At 40.8% G+C, this 22297-nt stretch overlaps 2 protein-coding genes across 8 annotated transcripts in view; one reads left to right on the top strand and one right to left on the bottom strand.

Annotated features, from left to right (window-relative positions):
- The window catches only part of MAST2 (microtubule associated serine/threonine kinase 2), a 199586-nt gene extending 199155 nt beyond the window's left edge, over positions 1-431 (bottom strand). For all 7 annotated transcript variants that reach the window (XM_075508684.1, XM_075508689.1, XM_075508685.1 and 4 more), the window contains exon 1: positions 32-431. In XM_075508684.1, the coding sequence (XP_075364799.1) occupies positions 32-217 (186 nt within the window). In that variant the 5' untranslated portion in view covers positions 218-431. The remainder of the gene's footprint in view (positions 1-31) is intronic.
- A 3480-nt stretch (positions 432-3911) lies between these two features.
- Positions 3912-22161, top strand: LOC142412828 (riboflavin-binding protein). Its single transcript, XM_075508679.1, has 7 exons — positions 3912-4015; positions 9510-9542; positions 10397-10554; positions 11276-11375; positions 12522-12650; positions 17659-17770; positions 21809-22161. Exons 3-7 carry the CDS (start codon positions 10416-10418, stop codon positions 22043-22045), a joined length of 717 nt encoding a protein of 238 aa, XP_075364794.1. The 5' UTR covers positions 3912-4015; positions 9510-9542; positions 10397-10415; the 3' UTR covers positions 22046-22161.
- Positions 22162-22297: the final 136 nt, after the last annotated feature.

The raw sequence follows: 22297 nt of genomic DNA, 5'->3' as shown, positions 1-22297 counted from the left end.
CCCACGCCCCGGCCCCACGCCCCGGCTTTACCCTCTCCAGCGCCTCCCGGCAAGGCGCCCCCGCGGCCCTGGCGTCCTCCGGCTCCTTCCTGCCGCCGCCCCCCAGCAGGGTAGCTCTCCGCTCCGCCGCGCTGGCGGCCACCGCCCGCCCGGGCTCCCTCCGCGGCGGCGGCGGCGGCGCCGCCGCTTTGTCCCCCCGGGAGCGGCCCTTCCTCATTGCGGCGGCTTCTCCTCAGCGGCGGCTGCGGCGCGGCGCGGAGCCGGCCATGGCCGGCGGGAGTCACGGAGAGCCGGGGCGGCGCCACCGTCGCCGCCACCACCTGCGCGCGGGGCGGAGGGACATGCCCGCCCGCCGCCGCCGCCGCCGCCGCCGCCGCCGCTCCCGCCGCCCGCCTGTCAGGGAGCGCGGGCGCAGCGGCTGCCGCGGCGCCGCCCCCGCCGCGCGCCCGCCCGCCGGCCAGCCTCTGCCTATCGCGAGAGCACCGGCCTCGCGGCGGGGGAAGAGGCGCGAGACTTGGGGGGAGGGAAGGCGGGGAACGCGCGAGACTTGTCACGAGGGGCGGGCGGGAGGTGCGAGGCGGGAAAGGGCGCGGGGCATCCTGGGAAGGCAGCGGGCGCCGCTGAGGGGATGCCGGCCTGGGCGAGGGGCAGCGGAGCCCCGCACGCTGCCCCCGCCAGCCCTGCGCGGCTCCCTGCACTGCTGCCGCTGAGACCGCTCACGGAAAGGAAGAATAAACCTGGGGGGACCACACCAGGCCGGCAACCTGGCTTCCGGTGGGGCTGCCCAGGCACGTGATGCCTTTGGGCTGCAGAGGTTCCCCTTCCATGCTGGGAGAAGGGGAGCAGGGCTGCCTCGTTGCGGTTGCAAAAGGAGGCTCAGAGGTGTAAACTGAGGATGCACAATGCAGCAGTGTCTCCCGAGAGCAAGGGCAGCGTTTCTGCCCCCATCATCATGATCTGGGAACAGCTCAGGTGCCCAGCAGCAATGGGCTTCCGTGTCAGAAACTCTTAATTGCCCCTGAAAATGTAAGGTGAGCGCAGGACCTTTCCTGTGGTGTCACTAGTAGTAAGTGGCATTTGGGAAAACGCCACACTTCTTTGTTCCAAGAGGCCCACCTGTTCCTCCAACGTGACATGGTGGTAACCAAGCCCCAGCCCCCCAGAGTGCTCTGGTGACTGGAGTGTCTCTGGGCAGCCCCCAGCCCTCTGCAGGAATGCCAAGCTGCCGAAAAACTTGTACCAGCTGCACCATCAACTGCTACAGCCCACTTCTTTGTGGAGCAGGTTAAGATGTAGTTCACCATCTTCTCCGTAGAAAAGACAAACCTACAGAGATTCATTACCTCAAGGAGTAATCAGAGCATATATCATCATCTTGTGTTTCATCTCAATAATTCACACCCTCTCAGCATTTTTGTCTTTGCAAATTATTTCCTGAGGGTATAAGTTACCAGTTTCTGCATTCATTTTTCACAAAAGCAACTTCAAAGTTGTCTTCTTTTTTCCACTATTACATAGCCAGGAACCTTGCTACTGCTGCAGAAAAAACAATTCTTTCTCCCTTTTTACCAAGCTGAAAAGGCTCATACATCTTCAACCAGAAGTCTGATTTTATAAATTTTTTATTCATTTTGTACAAACAAAGACAACAAAAATACACTTTCAAATGATTTATTGATGTAGATGACTGGGAGGATTTTTAAATAATTATTAAGAAGATTTAAATTCTTGCTGAAAAACTATTTCAGGATGCTGGATTAGTCACAGAGATCTTTTTCCATTGTAATTGTATATGATAGAGATGGACAAGCACGTGGAATTTCCCAGCTGGGAATCCTGCCCTAACTAAATGTAAATAATGCAAATTTATGGAATCTTGGCATCCGTGATAATGTGGGTCTATTAGGATGGCATGGTGCCTCATCATAATTTGGCTGGATCTTTGCCCTGTTGCAACATAGATGCCAATTAGTTATCTGTTGGTTATGGCCTGTGGGCCACCTTGCACTGGCTCACATCTGTTCACTTCATGTGCCAAAAAAGAGTTCATGAATACAGGAAGAAAAGTCACAATGAAAATTTGAATAACACTACCTGCCTTTGAAACATATTGAAAACAAATCTTCAGTTGTTAGTTTTAGATAGAATTGCAAATAGTTGCCTTCTGGTTCAGTATTTTACTCAAAAAATTTTAAAAATATTTTTGATCACTCTGAATCAAAAAGCCATTTGGGGGTTAATAGGACATTTTACTTGTGAAAAGATTGTGTTCGGTTTGTGTCTGGATTATTTCCTTCTCTGTTTAACCTCTGTTTAGTATTTTGGACTTGAGATGTCCTTCCAATATTTTTGAAACAAAACAACAGTGAGGTTTCATGTTGAAGGAATAGGAAAAATACTCCTCATTTCACTGATTCTCCCATCTTTTTTTCCATTTAAACTCATCACTGAATATGACCTGAATCTGCAGACCATTCTGAGTGACCTGATTTTTCTTTTCCATATGAGCTAGTTTTCTGAATTTTTTTTTTCCAGCTTTAAATAAAAGTGAACAAATCATGAGAGGCTTGGCAGGGCAGAGGGGTACAGATGAATGAGGCAGAGCGTGGTGTGATGCCACACCTATGCTCACAGTGTTTGTCTCCAGAAATATTATGTCACATCCAAAACAGATAGAAGAGTATTAATAAAGGCTTTTAAAGGGGCTGATTCTTCTGTTATCCAGACTGACCAACACAGAGCAAAAGCAGGGGACCACAGAGAGCCTGTGTAGCTCACTTACTGATACTCAGCTAATACTCAGTTAATTCTGTTTCTCTTTGCAGTTCCAGATACTTCCTTTCCCTGGTTTCCACCTTCCGTTTTCTCCCTGTAAAGAATGTCTCCGTATGCCCCTCTGATTCAGAAGGTAGCTGGAACGATGCTATCCAGGAAGAGTTCCCTTCCATTCTTCTCTAGCTGGTCTAAAGGGACTTTGGTAAGGCAAAACAGAGAGTTTAGTCCAGCTTATTCCATAATGTTTTCTGAAATGACATAAATCCATCTGCAGCATTTTTATGACTGCTGAGCACACAGCTACAGCAGTCATAATTCCTGGAGCTGGAATAGAGATATACAGCTTGAAGCTGTGACGTTAAAACCTCTCTATTCCAAACAGAATAGAAAACGCTAAATAGTAGATGTTATTAGGATGCTGCTGAGCAAGACAATTTCCTCTACAAAATGAAATACTTAATCATTTGAATTCCTATTAAAGTTGAACATTTAGCAAAACTGGTGCAGCACAAAACCCAGCTGATCACCTATTTTCACTGTTTCCAAGGCAGAACTGCATTGCTAATGCCACCAAACAAGTATATTGCTAAGACTTGTCATTTGTCATTCTGCTCACACTATACACATAATCTTCACTCTCAGTATTTCTGCTCTGTATAAGACGGAGGAAATGGCTTCAGTTGTTCTACATGGTAAGCTGTCACACACCTTCTGTTAGTGACGGAGTTCTAATGGTATTCACGGAGAACTTTTGGTCTTTACACTGGAATACTAATGTTTGGCAATATGCAGTCAGCCCTGAAGATGGCACGGTACTTTGGGACGTTGTACTATACCTGCATAGAATGTCAGTAATGACAAGTAATTATACAGGCTGCACATCATCGCCATGACTCCTGGCTGTTTCCTTAACTTCACCCCATGACAGCATTCTTTTTTCAAGATTCACAAAAAAACCCAGCGTGACACAACTAAAGAATACAAGTTGTGAGCAAAATAAAAAATAAGGGTAAAAAAAGTAGTTGGATGAACTGCAGGAAGAGTGAGATTTGCTAGGAAAAGCTTTGACTCAGACTAATCCATTACTCTTTATAGAATGATTCATCGTTTTGTTCAGCAAAAAGCAAGACACCAATCCCAGCTCTGCCAGGCTAGCCAAGCAATGCATGCTGCCTGCACAGCTGAGAACTGCAGCCACAGAGTACAGCTCCCACCACCACCCCTAAGCTCCAGGGAAGTGGTGAGAAGTGCAGGATTTTCCAAAAGAATTCAGAATTAGTAAGTCTGCGACCTTGACACAATCGAGGCAAAATTTACTCATGATCTGAATCTAGTAAGGTCTGCTATTTGAGAAGTTCTGCATTAGACATTTGTATAATTAATAAAAATACTCATAGTTACATGACAGCTTTTTACAGGAAGGATATAAACACTCATGTTTCAGGGCACAAGCTAATAATTGAATTAAGGAGGATTAGGAAAATTTTCTTACAGGCACATTATTCCATAGAAGTATATTATACAGTATATTATTCCAGTGTGTCTTCACTGGAAACTACTACTCTTAGTCAGTCTCAGGGACAGAATAATGAAGTAAACCAACTAACAATCTGATCTGGGATGACAATTACTAAATCTATATATAACAAGCGTCCAGTGCTAACTGGATGTGATTTGCTTTCCAATTGTTATTTTCCTTCTTTATATACCATTAAGGACATTTATCTTTGTTTGCAGTGATGCAGTATGTCAGAGTGACAGCTTTGCACTGCTGTAACCTTGTTCTAGATATCATATTTACATCTGATAAGGAAGTAGAAGATGTAAATATGCAAATATATATCAGGAGTTAAAAGTATGGCTGTGAGGTTTAGGGAGAGGTTAGTGCAACAGCTAAATTAACAGCACTTCTTAGCAACAAAAGCTCATCAAACATATTATAGCTTTAAAGAGACAGAAAGAGACCAGTGAATATGCTGCTTTCCCTGTCAGCTTGGACTTGATGGTACTGCAATTGCCACAGTTGAGCTGTTACCCCTAGGTGTTAACAGAGTACAAATTACATATGCATATAAATATGTATATTTGTGTGTATTTCTGAAAGGTCCAGAAAGGGAAGCACATGGGGAATGGAGAGATGCTGGCCAGCAGGAGTAGCATCAGATCCTAACTTTTGTCACCCTCTCTTTGGGCACTCAAACAAAGATGAGTTTTAAGGAGAGCAAGGGCAAAGGTTACACTTGAGTTTTACTGCTACTTAGAGGAGTGCCTCCAAAATATGAGATGACAAATACAGGAAAGCAAGCCGTGGCAATCCAACAGGTGTGCAGTGGAGGCTGGCATCAGGACAATTCAAGAGACTTAACGTGTCTGTATTGAAAGAGAACAGACAGAAAGGGCATAGATAAACTGAGAAGGGAGTTGGGAGTGAAAGCAGTTTTTGATTAATACAACGGAGAGGGGAGCCATCTGAGGGATGCAGAGAGAGAGGGGACAATGTAAAGAAAGGTATTGGGAAAAAATACCTTTTCCATGAGTGTTGTGGTCAATTTCCTAACCACAGATTCATCACAGGGCAATGAGTCAAGCTATCTAGAACTAATATGACATGTATGGGAGTCATTCCTCAGATGTCTGCAGAGACACTACATGGAACTCAACTGTGTCCTCCTTAAGATTCATCCCTGCTGTGATACAAACAGGAAAAGCTCAGCAATGATTAATCTCATGGTTTCTAGTCGCTGCCTTTTAATATGTTGACCAGTATGATCTCACTGTTACCTTGTGCTTGCATTATTTGTTTTCTTTACAGACCTGTCAGCTCTTAATTTTTATTACAAGGTGTTCAACATAACAATTAAAAAAACCAGAGTGCTCACACAATGGGGCTTAGAGGTTGGCAGTTCTGACTGAAAGTACTGCCAGTCCTACCCTCCCCTATTTGCCTCTCTCATTGTGATATACCACCCTTTTCCTCACAGCAACACAGCTCTTCTACAGCTGTGCTATAAACTGTATTGAAAAATAGTATTCATACTGAAAAATAGTATTCATACTCCCCTAAGAAGAAATTAATCATTCATAAGTGATTGTAGAAAATCCAATCAAATATTAATAGTCTAAATTAGAAACAAGATTGCAGTTGGTTAATTCTGTATAGGTCAAGCTGGACCCAGATTTTCTTCGTCACTTGTGAGAGCCCACATCTACACCACACAGTCAGTAGCTGTCCAAACCAAAACCCATTCTTTGTAGAAAAATAACAATAATTGTTAGTGGTTCAAGGAACCTCACAGTAACAGACTAGCAGAATGTGAAAGGCAAATGAAAGACTAGGGCAAAGGAAGAGCATTCAGTTATGCTTTCAAGAGGTGCTTTCAACTCAGTAATAAGCTAAAATAAGTAGGTTTTTGTGCCCTTTAATTTTGAAAAACCTAACATGGGGCTTAAAATAACATTTTTACAATGATAATTTTGTTGTTTGGGTTGTGATCGCTTTTTAAACCTACTATTCATTAAAATATCTGCTTTTTTCCCCACTGACTCACTCTCTGCGTTATATAAAATTACCGGTGCTTTTGTCATTCCTGTGCCCGGTTGGAGAACTAGCTCAGCAACATTTGTGTACTCAAATAAAGCAAGTAAGCCTTACTTTGTGCCATGTTGTATTCCTTACACAGACAAAATAAAAGGAGAAATCCCAGCCCCACCAAAGTGAACATAAACAAATCACACCTTAAATTCAGTAGTGTTAAGATTTGACCTCAGCTTTATTTTCCAGAGTCAGGAGTGCCAGACTGAGTCCATCTGGAGTGTCTCCTTCAGCATTCAGCTTGACTTGTGACATGATACATTCAGCAGAGAGACTTGTGAATACAAACTCTTGGTTCTGAAGTCTAATGTAATGAAAGTCAAGAATATATACTTAACTGATCATCAAATAAAGTGCCCTTGTTGCAACTTTAAATGCAGTTCTGCAAAGGAGCTTCAGGAATGACACTAAAGTAGATAACAACCTGTGCTCCTAATTACATTTCTTGTAACAGTTAACGAGAAAAACACTTCCAACTTCTGAGCATGCAGACTCACACTGAGATATGAGGAACAAACAGATTAATGTCATTAGCACACATTGCCATCTATAATAAAGCTATAACAGGCCAAATGCTCTAATTTGCGCTCCTGAAACTCTGTCTCCCTCCGGTCACACTGTTGTTGCACTTTCAGGATGCCAAGAAGGGAAATGGATCTGGCAATTGTCACTGCTTGGAAGTACAATTTTTCCCTTAACCGCATTGGCTTTGCAGAGTACCAAGAATATAAAACCGTAAAAGCTTACTTCAGTCATTAAAGAGATCTGACTCACAAAAAAGGAATCGCTATGTTGAGTTAGGAGATGTCAGTTGACATAGTTACTAAACAGACTGCCAGAAGCTGGGAAGTTAGCAACTAGATTTATTTTTTAAACTTTTTTTTCCCTAATTTTCTGCTAATGGCTCTTGCCAGAAGGAAGTTGCTCAGGTAGATGGCTCTTGAGACCCAGTATAGCAGTGTTTGTGGTTTTGGAATAGATGCATACTTTTACTAGCATCATAGGCAACTATCAATTAGATCATCAGATGATAATAATAATAATAATTTAATGTTGTGGTGCCTGAATTGCTGTCTGTGGCAATATCTTAACATCACGTATGCTTTAACTCTAGCTCTTGAAAAGATGAATAGAAGTTACAGGGCACTGATACTAAAGTTAAAATTAAATGGCAGTAGGAGTCTTAAAAGTACAAGAACATCACTGAATACTTGAAAATAAGTTCAATTTTAACAAATAAAGAGAAATTACACATTCAAATATGGGAAGGGGTAAGAAACTTCCTTTAACGAATTTCTCAGTATAAGACATCACACAAAATAACTAGTCAGAGTATACTTTAAGAAAAAAGAACCAAGATTCAGTTCTCAGGTGATAAAGATTGTATAGCTGAGATCTCTAAAAGCTCCTTAGCCTGAGCCTGCTTACATGTATTGCTAACCAAAGCCAAGTCTAAGAAATCACAAACATATGACAATTTTCCTTCCTGCTGCTAGAAACTCTGCCTAATCTCCCAGCAAGTGGTCCCATTTGGCTCATACTCAAAGCCTGAAAGAGATCCCAGTTTCCTATAGCTTAATATAATTTGTATGTCAATTCACTGAACAGAGGCATTACAAGAAACCTCCTGGCATCCTTACACCTTTACAAGCGTGCATATATTTTATTCAAACCGAGCAGTAAGGCACAGAGCATGTACTATTTCTGTGCTTTTTACCCTGGCTAGCCCATCCACTCTTCACAATGTTGAAAGTCAGTGTTCATATTATACAGTGGTCTTTATTTTGTATGAATACACAGATCCAAGTGCCGAATGCTTTACATTACAAATGCACGAATCCTTTACATTACAAATCAACAAGGAGCTCCATTAATTTCAGCCAACACTAGATCAAGCCATGTGAGGTGAAGGCGTGGGTAATAGGCCATTAGATTTACTTCAGTTTCTCCTATAGTTACTTTATGCCTTTGTAAACTTGCCTTAATTAAATTCATTCTTTAAACTTATCTTAATTAAATTCATTCTGGGACATAAAAATCGCTCAGTTTCCACTGATCTGGAAATAGCTCTTTTTAGGCCAGCGACACTTTTGCCTTGAGGCATTTACTAGAGCTAGGATAGGAATCAGTGCTTATAGCTTATAGAGACTGTTTTATTATCATGCTCAGTGAGTTTGCTCAATGAGATTCATACCACATTTCCACTGTGCCAATGTTTGTTTTTTCAAGCAAAAAAGGTTTGTAAATAATGGCCCCAGAGTATTATCTGACAAACCAGTGTTCTGTTTTAAACACAAAAACAACAGATGCTACTTTCCTTATGCATCTAAATAATTGCAAGGTAGTGAGTGGTACTGCTCTTTACAGTAGTCAACGAGATTTGATCTATGCAAGTCAGTGCAACTATTTGTAATCACCATGTTTACCTTATGCAATGGTTTATGTTCAGATGCAGAATCCTCGTTGCAGAAAGCAGATCTCACAATTAAATCCAATCAGGAATCCCTATCAATGGTACAAGCAACAGTTCATTGTAGTGCTTGTGACACTGGTTGGAGAGTACATATGAGGCAGGTAGAGCCACCAGAGCAAAGAGCAGAAGGTTTTAAAAGGATCTTGTGAACAAAGGGCAAAGACCTGGGAATTGGGAGATGTGGATTCTCTTCCAGGGGCTGCAATAAAATTACTGTGTAAGCCAAGGCAAGCCATCATATTTATAGTCAAAATTAAGCCAGTCAGGCTGAAATACAAAGCGTTGTCTTTAATGTCTCTAATTCAGTGAAGTCCTAATCTGTGATAAAAGCCCCATGAAACTGTGGTAGAAATGAATCTAATAATTAATAATAAAAGGAATCATTGAAAAATCAGGCAGGGGGGTTAGTTGTATTTGGTATATAGAAGAGCTGTTGTTTTTCTAATTCTAACCTATGTTTGTACTTTCCTCTTTATCATGTCAACGTTTGCAAGCAATAAAAGGGCATTATGTGCTGGTCATTGCATCTACTTTTGAGATAAATTTATGGTGGCATTCCAAAGGGTCAAGGAACTCTTCCAGGGCAAACAAATTCTGGAGCACTGATGCCAGATGGTGTGTATATAAAGTGGAAAATGAGAAAAGCAATTTACTGTGTTCCTGTAGCAGGGAGAAGTACCACCCAGAAGGACAGCAAAAGAGGTGAGAAACTACCGAGAAATTGGAGAGAGAGTTTTCTTCTTCTGTAACATGTTGTTTTCTTTATATCTGAAAAGTCTAGGTACATAGAGGAGCTGCAGCCCTTACTCAGGCAAAATTATTCCAAAAAGACAACAGGAATATTTAACTAAAGAATGGTTAAATTAATAACATGTATAAAGAATTATGCATTGGTTTATGTAACAGGTTCTAGATTTATCTATAGAGCTCACTGATATATAGTCTGTGTTTAGAGAAATTTTAGTCTCACAGACAAAATGTTTTTATCTTGCATTTTTGACCGAGCTCTACAAAAAAAGCAGAAAATAATGGATCAGATTCTTAAGTATAAACTAGCATAGGCTCAACAAAGGCAAGTTATCCGTGTAATTTATCCAGCTCAGGTGCTGACCGCTATTAGCTCACTTGCAGCTGTATTAAATGTGTAATTTCCAAGAGTGCAAAACAACTCTGCAAGTTTTAGAACTAACCAATCTTTTCTTCAAATCTAGTGAAGCAGAGGTATGTCTCTTGGAAGCATTCAATATAAATTCAGGTTGGCGTAAGAAATTTAAAATAATTTTCTTAAATACTGAAAATTTTCATAATACATAATACATTTTCATAAATAGCCTGAGCTATTGGTGGCTTTTATCACTTGCCACCGAACCTCAAAAATATGTAGAAGTATAAGTGTTCAGATATAAGCAAAGAGAAAGGGAGAATGTGTGTCTTAATATTTATGTGTGCATCTTTGCTGAGCATATTTTCTTTGGCTATATATGTAGCTTTTTTAAAGCAGTTCTTCCTTTTAATGTCATGGCTTCTCCTAGAAATAAAGACTTCTCTCCATACAGGAAAAAGAACTGAACAACAATGCTGAGGTTTGCTGTCACTCTCTTTGCTGTCATAACATCATCTACCTGCCAAAAATATGGATGTCTGGAAGGGGACACCCACAAACTGAAGCCAAGTCCTGAGCCAAATATGCATGAATGCACTCTCTACTCTAAATGTAAGAGTAGTTTAATTTTCGCCTAAGACAGCCTAGAAGTACCGCTTTGTACACACTAATTGTTCTGGCAGTTCCCTTAATTTGTCAAAAATTTATAAGATGCAGTATCAGTTGCATAGAAAAGCTTCCTTCATTGGCATTTTGCTGCATGCAAACCAAGAGTAGGGTTCTGGTTCTTAACAAAGTCAACTGCAAAACTCTCAGTGGCTTCATGTATTATCTTGAAAAAATTCTCATGCAGTTTACTTTTCTTGTAGCTCCATCTGCTCAAAAAAGTTTACAGCAAAGATGAAGTTGGCTTATTGTGCTTAAGTATAAAAATTAATTAATTGTAGCAGACACCAATTGGAAAAGGTTAAAATCAAAATTCTGGAGTGAGCAAAGTATAGCATTTATAACATTTCTTCAACTCTTTTTTTATGTTTGGTATCTTTCAAAGTTAGTATCCCTCGGGATATAACATCTGGCAGAACACTAGTAAAATTCTTCAGGCTCTCAGGGCACACCTTGACAAAGCACTGTTGATGCCAGTCCATCTCACTTAGCATTTACACTGCTACTTCCAAAACCAAAAATGTTAGAGCTTGAGTACATCTTCTAGTTAGTACTAAGAGACTTTCTCATGTTATGGACCAAAACAGATTTATCTTACATTTTGAATCTTCCAAATATAGTATTAAAGAAAATCCTTATTGCAAGATCTCTGTTTCATTCCTAACAGCTTCCTGTTGCTATGCAGACTTCACAGAGCAATTGGCTCGTTCCCCAGTAATTAAAGTAAAGAACAGCTACTGGAACAGATGTGGGCAGCTCAGTAAATCGTAAGTCAGCTTTGATGTTGTCTGTGTCCTGGTTCAGTGGATCTGTGCTGTAGCAGCCACGCAGCTAATGGTAACTCCCCCTGGAGCTGCTGATGGACAGTCCCTAGGTTGCCCTAGAGATTGTGCCACCCAGCCTAGTTCCCATCATCTTGTCTCTATACCTAACCAACATCTGGCTCTTCTTCTTCTCCTCTCACAGAAGCCCATGAATCCCTAAGTATATACTATTTGTGCAGAAGGATTCATGCCATTTTATCAAGAAAGGGTTATGTTTTTTTCAAGTTTGCTTTCAGTATAGAAGCAGATCTAGCAATGCAAAGCAGTCATAAACCCAGTAGGTAACAACCACACCGCACCTCTGTAGCTCTCCAAAGCAACCATCACATACCAGTGAGTGTGACCCCTAATTAATACAGACCAGGCTTCTTCCTTTGTTTAGAAAGCAGATCAACTATATTATTAAATCTCACAGACAAAATGCACAAGAGTCCAGAAATGAACCTGAATATTTAGAATAAAAATTCTTGTAGTCCTGTGGGGTTTGTAACCACAAAGAATGTCTTCATAATTAAGATTTTTAGTACCCCATTAGATGGTAGAGCTGCGAAACATGGCAAGTTATAGAAATAAAAGAATGAAAGTACAAAACAATTAAGCAAAAACAGATGTGCAAAAGTAACAGCTATTGCCTGCCACTCCCAGAAGAGCAGCAGTAGTATGCCTTTTTAAGCAACTTCAACTGGGCTGTGGGAAAATCTGAAGATTAGTGAAACCATGAGGCTACAGCATAGAAGAAGTTTTGTACTATAGTTTTAAACTACATTTTATTATTGCTTGGAATCGTTCTTGCCAGGAAAACTCAAGGCCTCAAAAGTTTACGGAAAGCTTACACAAATAGGGCTGAAATATGCATGGAAACATTTGTGCACTCTTTAGCTGGCTATAGTAATTGCACGGTCAGAGTCTATACACAATGCCAAAGGAATGAGCCTGGAACCTAGACACTAACAGGGCAAAAGGATGCTTTTCTGTGTTTTTCCCCTAATCTGTAGTATTGCATCCACATCAAAGCAAGCCTAGAAAACTGAGGCTATATCCTTGATGCTAAGAAACAGGCTTATTTGTGGCTTTTCTCACCCACCACAGCTGTGAAGATTTCACAAAGAAAATTGAGTGCTTTTACCGGTGTTCTCCACATGCTGCTCGCTGGATCCATCCCAGCTACACTGCTGCTATTCAGTCTGTTCCACTGTGTCAAAGCTTTTGTGATGACTGGTAGGTTCAGCTTTTTATCAAAGTATTTTTATTTAGCTTTAATACGCCTGTGTTACTAGGGTGTCAAGGAGCAAGGGTGGATGAAGCACAGATCTCCCAATCAAGTGGCAGCAAGATTCAATGGTGTTGCGCCACCTGTATGCCTTTTCTCTTGTTCTTCCTCTTCATTTCTTGTTTGCCATCTCTACTTTTTCCTCTGCTAAGCTACTACCCCCAAAACAATAATGACACAGGCTGAATGCAGGATGGAGTCACTGAACTTTGTCAGAGTTCCGTGACTCAGGGACAGCACTGCCCTGCTCTCCGTGAGGATGCAGTGCAGTGGCATCAGAACTGCCTGACGTGACAGAGGAGCTCTCACCACGGTGACAGGCACTAACAGCAGTGAGGGCCGGCCCGCCCTTTGCAAAGTCCATGCTTGTGAGTTAGCATTTATGCAGTTAGCACTTTAAATCTAAATACTTGATCATGATATGATATATTTCTTTTATATGTATAAAATGCACTACAAAATAATGAAAGCAGCCACTTGCTGTATGTTTTCAATTAATTCATATAACAAATTAGTTTAGTTTCTTAATTTTTCACCCTTGGCCTTTTCTCTTCCTTTCCATCATCCCTCTTTCTAAAATCACTTCTAAAAGCATGAATCTCAGAGAAACTTGCAGCCAAGTAATGCTAAAAATATTAATAGCAATCACCAAGCATAATAGCATTTAATTTTATTTCCCAAAATATAGCATCAGGGAATCACATTATTTTTTGAGAGCAAGATGTGTAGTGGGACAACCCAGCACCTGTCTGTCCTTAGTCTTGGGGTAGGAGCATTAAATACAGGTGGGGTACTGAGATTTTTTCAGTGGTCCATATCCGGCATATATCTCTCCCTCCCCATTTTGAGATGTTGGATCTTAAATAATATCATCATGTGACACGTAAATCTCAGTCAGTACCACATTAATGTTGTGCCTAGTAACTACAGTAACTTGTCTGTATGGTTAAATTGGTGTGAAGCATAATACAAACAGCACAGGCTGTGTGCCCACTATAGGATTGTAACTGCCAGCATCCCTTGAAAGTAATGAACTGTCAATGTCTGAATCCCTTAGGCTGCTCTGAAAATCATGGAAAACTGTTTCAATACTTCTGAAAATGTTATAAAAGAGCTTTTCTTGGAAGCACAGAAAATACAGAACACATGGTAGCGCATGATCAGGTTCTCTCGTATTGCTCTGTACAGTGCTTTCCCTAGTGGTTATGCAACTTGAATGTTATTGACACATGGATCCATTTTCACTCTCATCTTCTCTCCAAGGGCAGTCATGTATGCAGTGCAGTATTTTGGTAGGATTTGTCTTTAAATATGTCTCCATTGCTTTGTGCCTGAGAAAGAAACAAGAAGCATAGCTTGGATTTGTAATGGAAGGTAGTGAGAAGGGCTGATGTATTTCTTAGCTTCCCTAGAGTTTCCTCTAGTGATGAATTTTATTTCTGTGTTAGGAAACTCCATGCACCTCAGGAACAGATTTTTCATGTGCAATCTTCCTTCTTAAATTTTTGGTAATCTTCTAAACTGAATCCAGATTATTAACCTCCTTGAAGATAAAGACTGAGACCTTGAATTTGCCTCAGTGCTCAGCATCTCAAAGCTCTGAACCAAATATTACCAAAATTTTAAATCATTTGGATATTAAAGCATTGGAGTTGCCAGTGTACTTTAGAATAGATCTAAGAGGCAAAGCAATAGAATACCAATATCTAAAACAAATGTATCCCAAAATAAATAGCACACTAAGTCATCACCAAATTGCTGTATCCAATGAAAGTGTAAAGATGAAAGAAAATATACCCTGTAAGTTTAGTTTGCATCTATGAACTGGTTCAAGCCTGCCTTAGTATACATGAGATTCATACCAAAGTGTATACGGTGGGTCAATATTACATAGCAAAACCCTCAGTGTCCCCTGGGTATTGCCAGAACCTCCAGGTAAATAGCATTTTTAACTTTTGTTGTTGGAAAGTATGGGTGTGTGTGATTGAGAGCTGCTGCACAGGAAAAACTGACCCTTTTCCGGTATAGAGTCTCCTGGCAGAGAGTAGGCTCTGCTCTAAACAAATACTGAAAAATGATCTATTGCCCCTGTTGGCATCACAGATGCCTAGCCTGAATCAAAAATGTACTGATGACCCATTACCGTGCATGCTAGTCTATGTGCCTGCCTAATGCCAATGTCAAACCCATTCCCTCACCCTGCTTAAGGCCTGAGGCTAGAAAAGAGCCTGGACAGAATTCTCACTCTTTCTGGTGACTTAAAGTAACATTTTTTCGTGTTCTATTCACTGGACTCCCTTTAGCATGCTGTAGCACTGCTAGTGATGTGACCTACTTTCTCTACATGCCGTGAGTGTGCCTGCTGCATACTGTATGTCTTTGTGGCCAGAAATGTGCAGAGGATTCTGAATGAGCAGTGACTTAATTTAAAAGAAATTCATCTGACTAGCTTGGGGCCTTCCTTTTCTTCCTATTGTCTTAGGATTCCTTGCTCCCACTAGTCCTAAAACTATTGCTTTTGAAAGAGCCCGATGCACAAGCCATTGTGCATAGGGAACTAGTACGTTCAGGGAGGATCTTTTAAGTATTTATGTTTATGTTTCTCACAGGTTTTAATTAAGGTTTGAAGAAACCACTCATAGATTTCTGGACAGCAGAAATCAGACTTTTCATAAGTCACGATTTTTCATAAACTTAGCTTCATAATTAGTTCCATTGGGATAAAGAAAGACTTGTAACAATAGAGTTATGTCTTGCTACCTGCTTATATAACAAACCACAGAGTCAGGCAATAATCATAATTAGGAAACATTTCATCTGACAATTCAATAGATAATAGTGAATAAAAATAGAAATACTTTAATAAACATATTTAATTCAAATTCCAGAGGAAACCAGATGCTTAGCATGAATGCCCCAGTTCAGTAAAATTCTGAAATGCATATTCATAATTTGAAAAGTATAACTGAAGGTGACACTAATTTCAAAAGAAGCAGTTCTGCCCTCTCCTATACCCCAAGGGCTGCTCATTCTTTCCTCTACCCTGTCCCCACCCATGTGCCAGCAGCACTGTCTAAGAGGCCGTGAAGCAACCCTGGTCTGGAAACCCATCAGGCTGAAAAATACTTAGCCAAATAAAAAAGGAAACCAAGAAAGAAGGCTGTGGGAAGGGCACAACTGCTTTAAGTGGAAGTGCTAGTATTAGGCAGCTCACAGTAGATATTGATTGACTTTGCTAGAAAGCAATGAATTTAAGTTCATGTGTAAAGTAAAGGACATGGCTACATGGCTTGAAGAATCAAGGGCTAATTGTTGAATCTGATGCTGGTATGTGGGGAGTTCACAGATGGTGATTAACAAAAAGTTTGCATTGATGCTCCTAACTGGCATGCCTTCAAGCAGGCAAAGTGACTAGCATTAGAGAAACAGCTGTCACTGGGGAGTTACCTCTGTGTGTCTTTCTCAGTCAGGGTACACGCAGCAGCTAACAAAAAACAAACCAATTATTCTTATAGTCCCTGGTCCCAAATCCAGTCATGGCACAAACTGGTAGGATCTGCCTATTAGCGTCACATTATATTAATTTATCAAATTGCAGCCTGTATTTCCAGCAGAGCCCCTACCTCTGGCAGCAGATTAATGGATGAACACATTTAAGAATACGTGTCTCCTGCCCCAGACCTCTTTAGTTCAGGCCCTGGTTGCCTTCCATCTGTTACTGCTTTCTCCCTCCAAAAAGCCCAGAAAACCTATGTGAAGATTCTGCAGATGTGCATGTTCTTACCTTTCTGCATGTGCAAATGTACTGCAATGTCTAGTTCTTGTAGTTCTGTGACCACATGACAACCTCATATTTCATTTTAAAATGTAAGTCTGCAGCCCTCATGATATCAAAGTAGTTTTGGAAACATGACCCTGAAGATTAAAAATGACAAACAGAAAATATATCCAAAGGCATTAATTATAAATACTGTACTGAACGACACTAACTTTTTGAAAGCTGTGCCTCATGGTTTTGGCACTCTCAGTTACTGGTGTGAATAGTCCACCTGAAGCTATTGAGACTAAATTTAAGTAGATGTTAACTGATTTGCAGAAAGTGATCCTTAAGAAAGGTAAGAGCCAAAAAGTAGAACATAAAAAGAAGTGGAAGGAAGGAAATTATGTAGGATAATGGTTAAGTTATGAGATCTCTCATCACATAGACCAGCCAGTTGCATACCGTACTTGTTCCAGGCCATTTATAGGCTTTTTTTTTACATTACCGCTTGCAAGTTAAAAATAACTTAAAATTTAAAATTTTAGACCCTATACCCTACAAGACTCTTATATTTCCTTCTTCAATTCAAATTTAACTTATTTGAAAATGTCATTCTGAGGCTGACAGCCTATTACTTTATATGATTTTGTTGTTTGTGGATTTTCCTTATGTCAGTGAACATTCCTCGTAGCAACCCCATGTCCAGGAAATATCATTCTTCCTTTCCCATATTAATCCATAAATACAAACTTTCCCCACATCTCCCTCAAGTGGCAGTTCACTCTTAGCATACCTGTGCTCTGTCACAGTATTGAACATCAGCATTCATGAAACTCCCTCCCACACAGTATTTCCTCCGCTCAGTAACATCAGCAAACATAACCAAGCAGAAAACACTGCACAAATGAGTGTTGCTCCTCAGAACATGAGCCCTTTACTTAAGCCTGTGAATATAAAACATAGTGGGTGAACTGTTTAGTTTTCATTGGGATTTAGGTTTTCGTGGCCAGCTCAGAGTTTATGTACATGTCAGGCTAAGATAATGTGCACATTTCTTGAAGATCTGTTGCTAAGCTGCACTGTGCAACCATACCACATTACTAGCATAGCCCACGTAGACTTTTTGAGTTGAATCTGAGTCCACTGGAAAAAAAGTGAGATAAATAACTGTATCTTCCACACTAATCTCCATGAAGGTATGAAGCCTGCAAAGATGATTCCATATGTGTTCGTAACTGGCTGACGGACTGGGAATGGGATAAAAGTGGAGAAAACCGCTGTAAGAATAAATGTATTCCATACAGTGAGGTAAGAAAACCTGATCAACTGGAGCAGAAAAAATGGAATTAAGAGTTCTTTTTTTTCCCCTGAATATATAGGTGTAAAATGCAACAGGTGAATTATTTTTACTTCAGCAGTTTCCAGCCATACCTACATCAGACTTCTTAAGTATATACATTTTAAAACATTTATATTTATGTAGATAGCTTACCCTAAGTATATATACATTTAGTCAATCACTATTCATACCACTTGTGAAACAAAAGTAAAGGTTCAAGCAGCACTGATATTTTAACCACAGTGGGTTTAGAAAGTAAAAGATAAATGAACTTTGTTCATACAACAGAGACACTGAGATGCATTTTATAAGGTTCCTTACATAATGTGGGGCTTTACACACCTCTGTCTTTTTAAATTGGGATGTAAGTTCCCAAATCACTAAAGAATTTTTAAGGTTTTCTTGCCTATTAGGCATCTTTCCCCTTTTCTCTATTTTACCTTGTTATGTTCAAGTCCTTCTCCATCCTCCAAATCCCTGAGTCCTCACATTCTTCTAACTGTCTCCTTTCGTTCTCTGTAGACCTATCCTATCTCTGATGTGTGTTCTCCATTGTGTCTGCCAATGGCTAGGCAGAGCTAACTTTGTTCTATATAACTCTGATGGTTAAAGAGCAGCACCGACAAGCTTTCTGAGAGCTCATCCCATCTTTCTGAGAAGATTTAATGGTTGGGATAACTAATTTTATGAGCAAAAGTGTATAAAATGAGAACTGACAAGACTTATAGGAGCAAGGTTGCCTGGAGCCTGATCTACAGACCTTCAAGAGTCAGGTAGGATTTTTTCTAGTGACTCCAGTAAGTTTAGCATCAGGCAATACAATACAGCTCAAAACTGCTACACTTATTTGAATATTTTTAACAGTTGAACTTCACTGAGTCCATGAAAACTGTCCAAATTGCAGAATTAAACAGAATTTAAGTGTAGTGCTTAGGGGCTGGTAATAAGGCTTGCAGAGATCCCAGATTCATTGTTTTGAATTCAATTCAAGTGCATGTACTTCCAGAAGTCAGTTCAGCAACTGATACAAGTGGAAGTCATGGTCCAGTTAGTGCAGGATTGCCGTCTGCCTTGCAAAAGTGACACTAATCAGCAGGCTCAGGAAGGTGGCCAAAAAACAAATGGGCTGCGGAAACTTACAGCTTAGTTTCCCAGATGTGCTAAATCATCAGTAGTTCCAGATGAAGTGAAAAACAAAATGATAATCTCTGTAAATAATCTCCAGTCCCTGTTCAAACTGTCCCTGGTCCAGAGACAGTTTTTACCCTTGAATTCCCTTGTACTTATTTCTTAAAGAAAATATACAATCTGCAGGGAAAAACACGCAGCAAATCCAGAGGTCTTATCACTTGAAGCCAGGCGCAGCTATTCCTAAACTAAATGGAACCGCACCCTAAACTGCCCATGTTTTTCACCAAAAATAGGCTTGCGTGGTAAGTAAGAATAAAGATGAAGTTTCTTCAGAGAAATTAAAAAAACACATTTCCCATATGAAAATTACATGATATACAAACACTAGACTCGCTTGGTTTGGACTCAACTCATGGAAAAGAAAGTAACTGTTACCCAGAAGCACAAAGGGTTCTCCAATGTCAGAGCACTGTGGAAGAGATACTTACTTTCTTTTGATGCCCTCAGCTCATACGGAGGAGCAATCAGCAGCTCTACATTGGACATATGCAAGTGGTTGTAAGGACTATTTGGAACAAATGCTGAATATAGAGCAAATGCTGAATATTAAAAATGCACAATGGATCATAGCCAGTTTTAGCCTGGCTAAAATGATGCACATTTTGTCGTTGTTCTCCCAGCTAAGTGCTCCCCAAGCAATGTTAATGCATAGGCTAGAACATCTTCCAAGAAGCTGAAGAATCGGAATCCTTTGCAGTAATTTAGGGACATGTTTAGTAAATGAGCTGTGTGCACTCTTTGTTTGCTGCAGCATTCTGGTTATGCTCTGATCTCTAAGCAGAGTTAGGGTGAAGGTCAAAATAAAATTACCAATTTAGCAAGTAGAAGAGCATGAATACATGTTACAGAACCTGTGGGACATAAGAATAGGATGTAGCCATGTCTCTTGCATACAGACCTAAGAAAACCCACATGACAGCTTTTAACACTTTCTGGAATGATTAGCTAAGAGCAGGTAGAAATCCAGGAACTGTACAGGAGCTGGAAGAAAATGTCTAATGCTGCTTAAAAGCACAGGAAGAGTGGGAAAGAAACAGCTAAGATCTGCCTGCCCTGAGGACACAAGGAGAGAACTAGATGCAGCAACCTTTCCATTTCTGACCCTGCATTGCTCCCAGTGCACTAGCGAACCTCCACACTCCTCCTCCAGCAACTGCAGCATCCATGGAGCAAGCACTGGCTAGAGATGTAGCCTGTTTTATAGGCTACAGAGTCTTTGGGGCTATTTGGAATGGACTCTGTATTATTCACAAAGGACAGATTTCCAAGGCAAAAGTGATGATTATGATTTCTTCTCATCTGCCTTCCTGCATGGTATAGGTCAACATAGTTTTGCATGTGGGGAGACAGGGAGACATCTCATAAGAAGAACTTGTTGTGGAAAATAGGTGGAGCAGAAGAAGCTGCAGGACTACAGATGCCCAGTCCCACTTCCACATAATAGACTTAAATCTGTCATCATTAATTTTTTTCACACAGAGTAGCTTCCATGCAGAAATCTCCCAACCACAAACACAGGGCACCTTCTCTGAGATTCACCGTGTCAGATCTTTATATGAGCTGGTGATGACAGTAAACCAGCACACCATCCAGAAATTACACCACTAAGAGAAACACTGTAGGATTAAAGAATCAGCGTCATGTGCAAGGACTGCTTGTACTATTACAGATGAAATACAGCTTCCTTCAGAGAGATGCTGGTGACATGGTCAAAGTGAATCAGTCAGTAATGGAGCCCAGCAGTCCTGCTGCCTGGTCCACTGTTTCAGTCATTAACACTCCTACTCCTTAGTTCCCAAGGCTTCTACTCCTGCTATCACTCCCAGCCCCAACTTCATTCTAAGCTTTGCTTCTGGGAGTACCTAAAGCTTCCTTTACAGAAACAGAGAAGATGATTGAACTTCAACCACAAACACATGAGAGAAATGCAGGCAAGATAAAGTGTATATCCTGCCCACTCTGTGGCTGGACATGATAACTCCTAAAGTAATACTCTTTAGGCAAACTCAAGCTGGGCGGACATAAGGTTGTCACAATGTGAGCTTGGCAAGCAAGAAATATCTTTGTTGTGTGATTGTACAGGGCCTATGACACAGGCCTTACAAAACAATGTAGTATCAAGAACAGGACAGATTCACTTGCAGAGAGTGCAAGAAGCTGCAGTTTACAATTTCTTGAGCCAGAAAGGCTGTTGCACCACTGGATACAGCACTTGGGAGGCTTGAAGAAAACTTCTTTTCTTCAAGCAGTTTCTAAGTTACGTCCCTTCTCTTTGTCTGTGAGGTCCTACCCGCTCACAATGTACACTGCAGCAGGAACAGTGAGATCCCACGGAGCTGTGACTCCACTGGGCTGTCTCTAGCCTGCAGATATAAAGACTCCCATATTCAAAACACTCAGTCTGGCGCTTTCAGCACTACTCAGATCCCGAGACATGTCAGAGTGTCCTGACATGCTACAGGTTGTACAGGATCTCACACACAGCTTTGGTCTGTCAGACCCAGAAAGCTAGCTGGTCTGTCAGCCCCAGGGTGGAAACAAAGAGCTGGCTGTTGATCACTTTGCACTTTGTGTAATCACTTGCCCTCACAACAGCCAAATCTCTTTTGCCAGTTGTGGGACTGGATAACATTTTAAGATACCTCAGAAGTGATGAAGCATGGCACACAGCAAGAGAGTGGATGACTGCAGACTGATTTTTTATAATCTAGTACCAATTTTTTAACAAGTTATAAATATTTATCAATTTAACACAAATTTATTTTTAACTCAATTCTTTTTAAATTTAATTGATGCATTTCTTATTTGATACACAGATGTATGCAAATGGGACTGACATGTGCCAGAATATGTGGGGGGAGTCATTTAAGGTGAGCGAATCCTCCTGCCTCTGCTTGCAAATGAACAAGAAGGATATGATGGCAATCAAGTATCTCCTCTCCGAAAGCTCAGAGGAAAGCTCCAGCATCAGCAGCAGTGAGGAGCGTGCCTGCCAAAAGAAACTCCTGAAGTTTGAGAAACTAAAGGGAGAGGAAGGGGAACAGACAAGATAAATGCTGGTGGATGTATGTCAGGACAAGAGAAATCGTCGTGCAGGCTGGGCTCAGGGCATCACACCAGCCTGCTTTATCCCTTACTTCCTAGAATATAATAAATCAATGGCTGGTTATATTAATCTTTCTCTGGTGTTTTTGAACTGCATCACAAAGCTCCCAGACAGGTTAGCACAAGTGTAATCTTGTGACTTGAACTGAACAGCTGGAAGCCTGAAGGTAACATCTAGCGGTTGACTTTCAAAGAGGAGA

This window comes from Mycteria americana, chromosome 7 (assembly GCF_035582795.1).
Source record: "Mycteria americana isolate JAX WOST 10 ecotype Jacksonville Zoo and Gardens chromosome 7, USCA_MyAme_1.0, whole genome shotgun sequence".
NCBI classification, from domain to species: domain Eukaryota; kingdom Metazoa; phylum Chordata; class Aves; order Ciconiiformes; family Ciconiidae; genus Mycteria; species Mycteria americana.
Note: the sequence above shows the minus strand (reverse complement) of the source record. Positions and strands in the feature narration are given on the sequence as shown.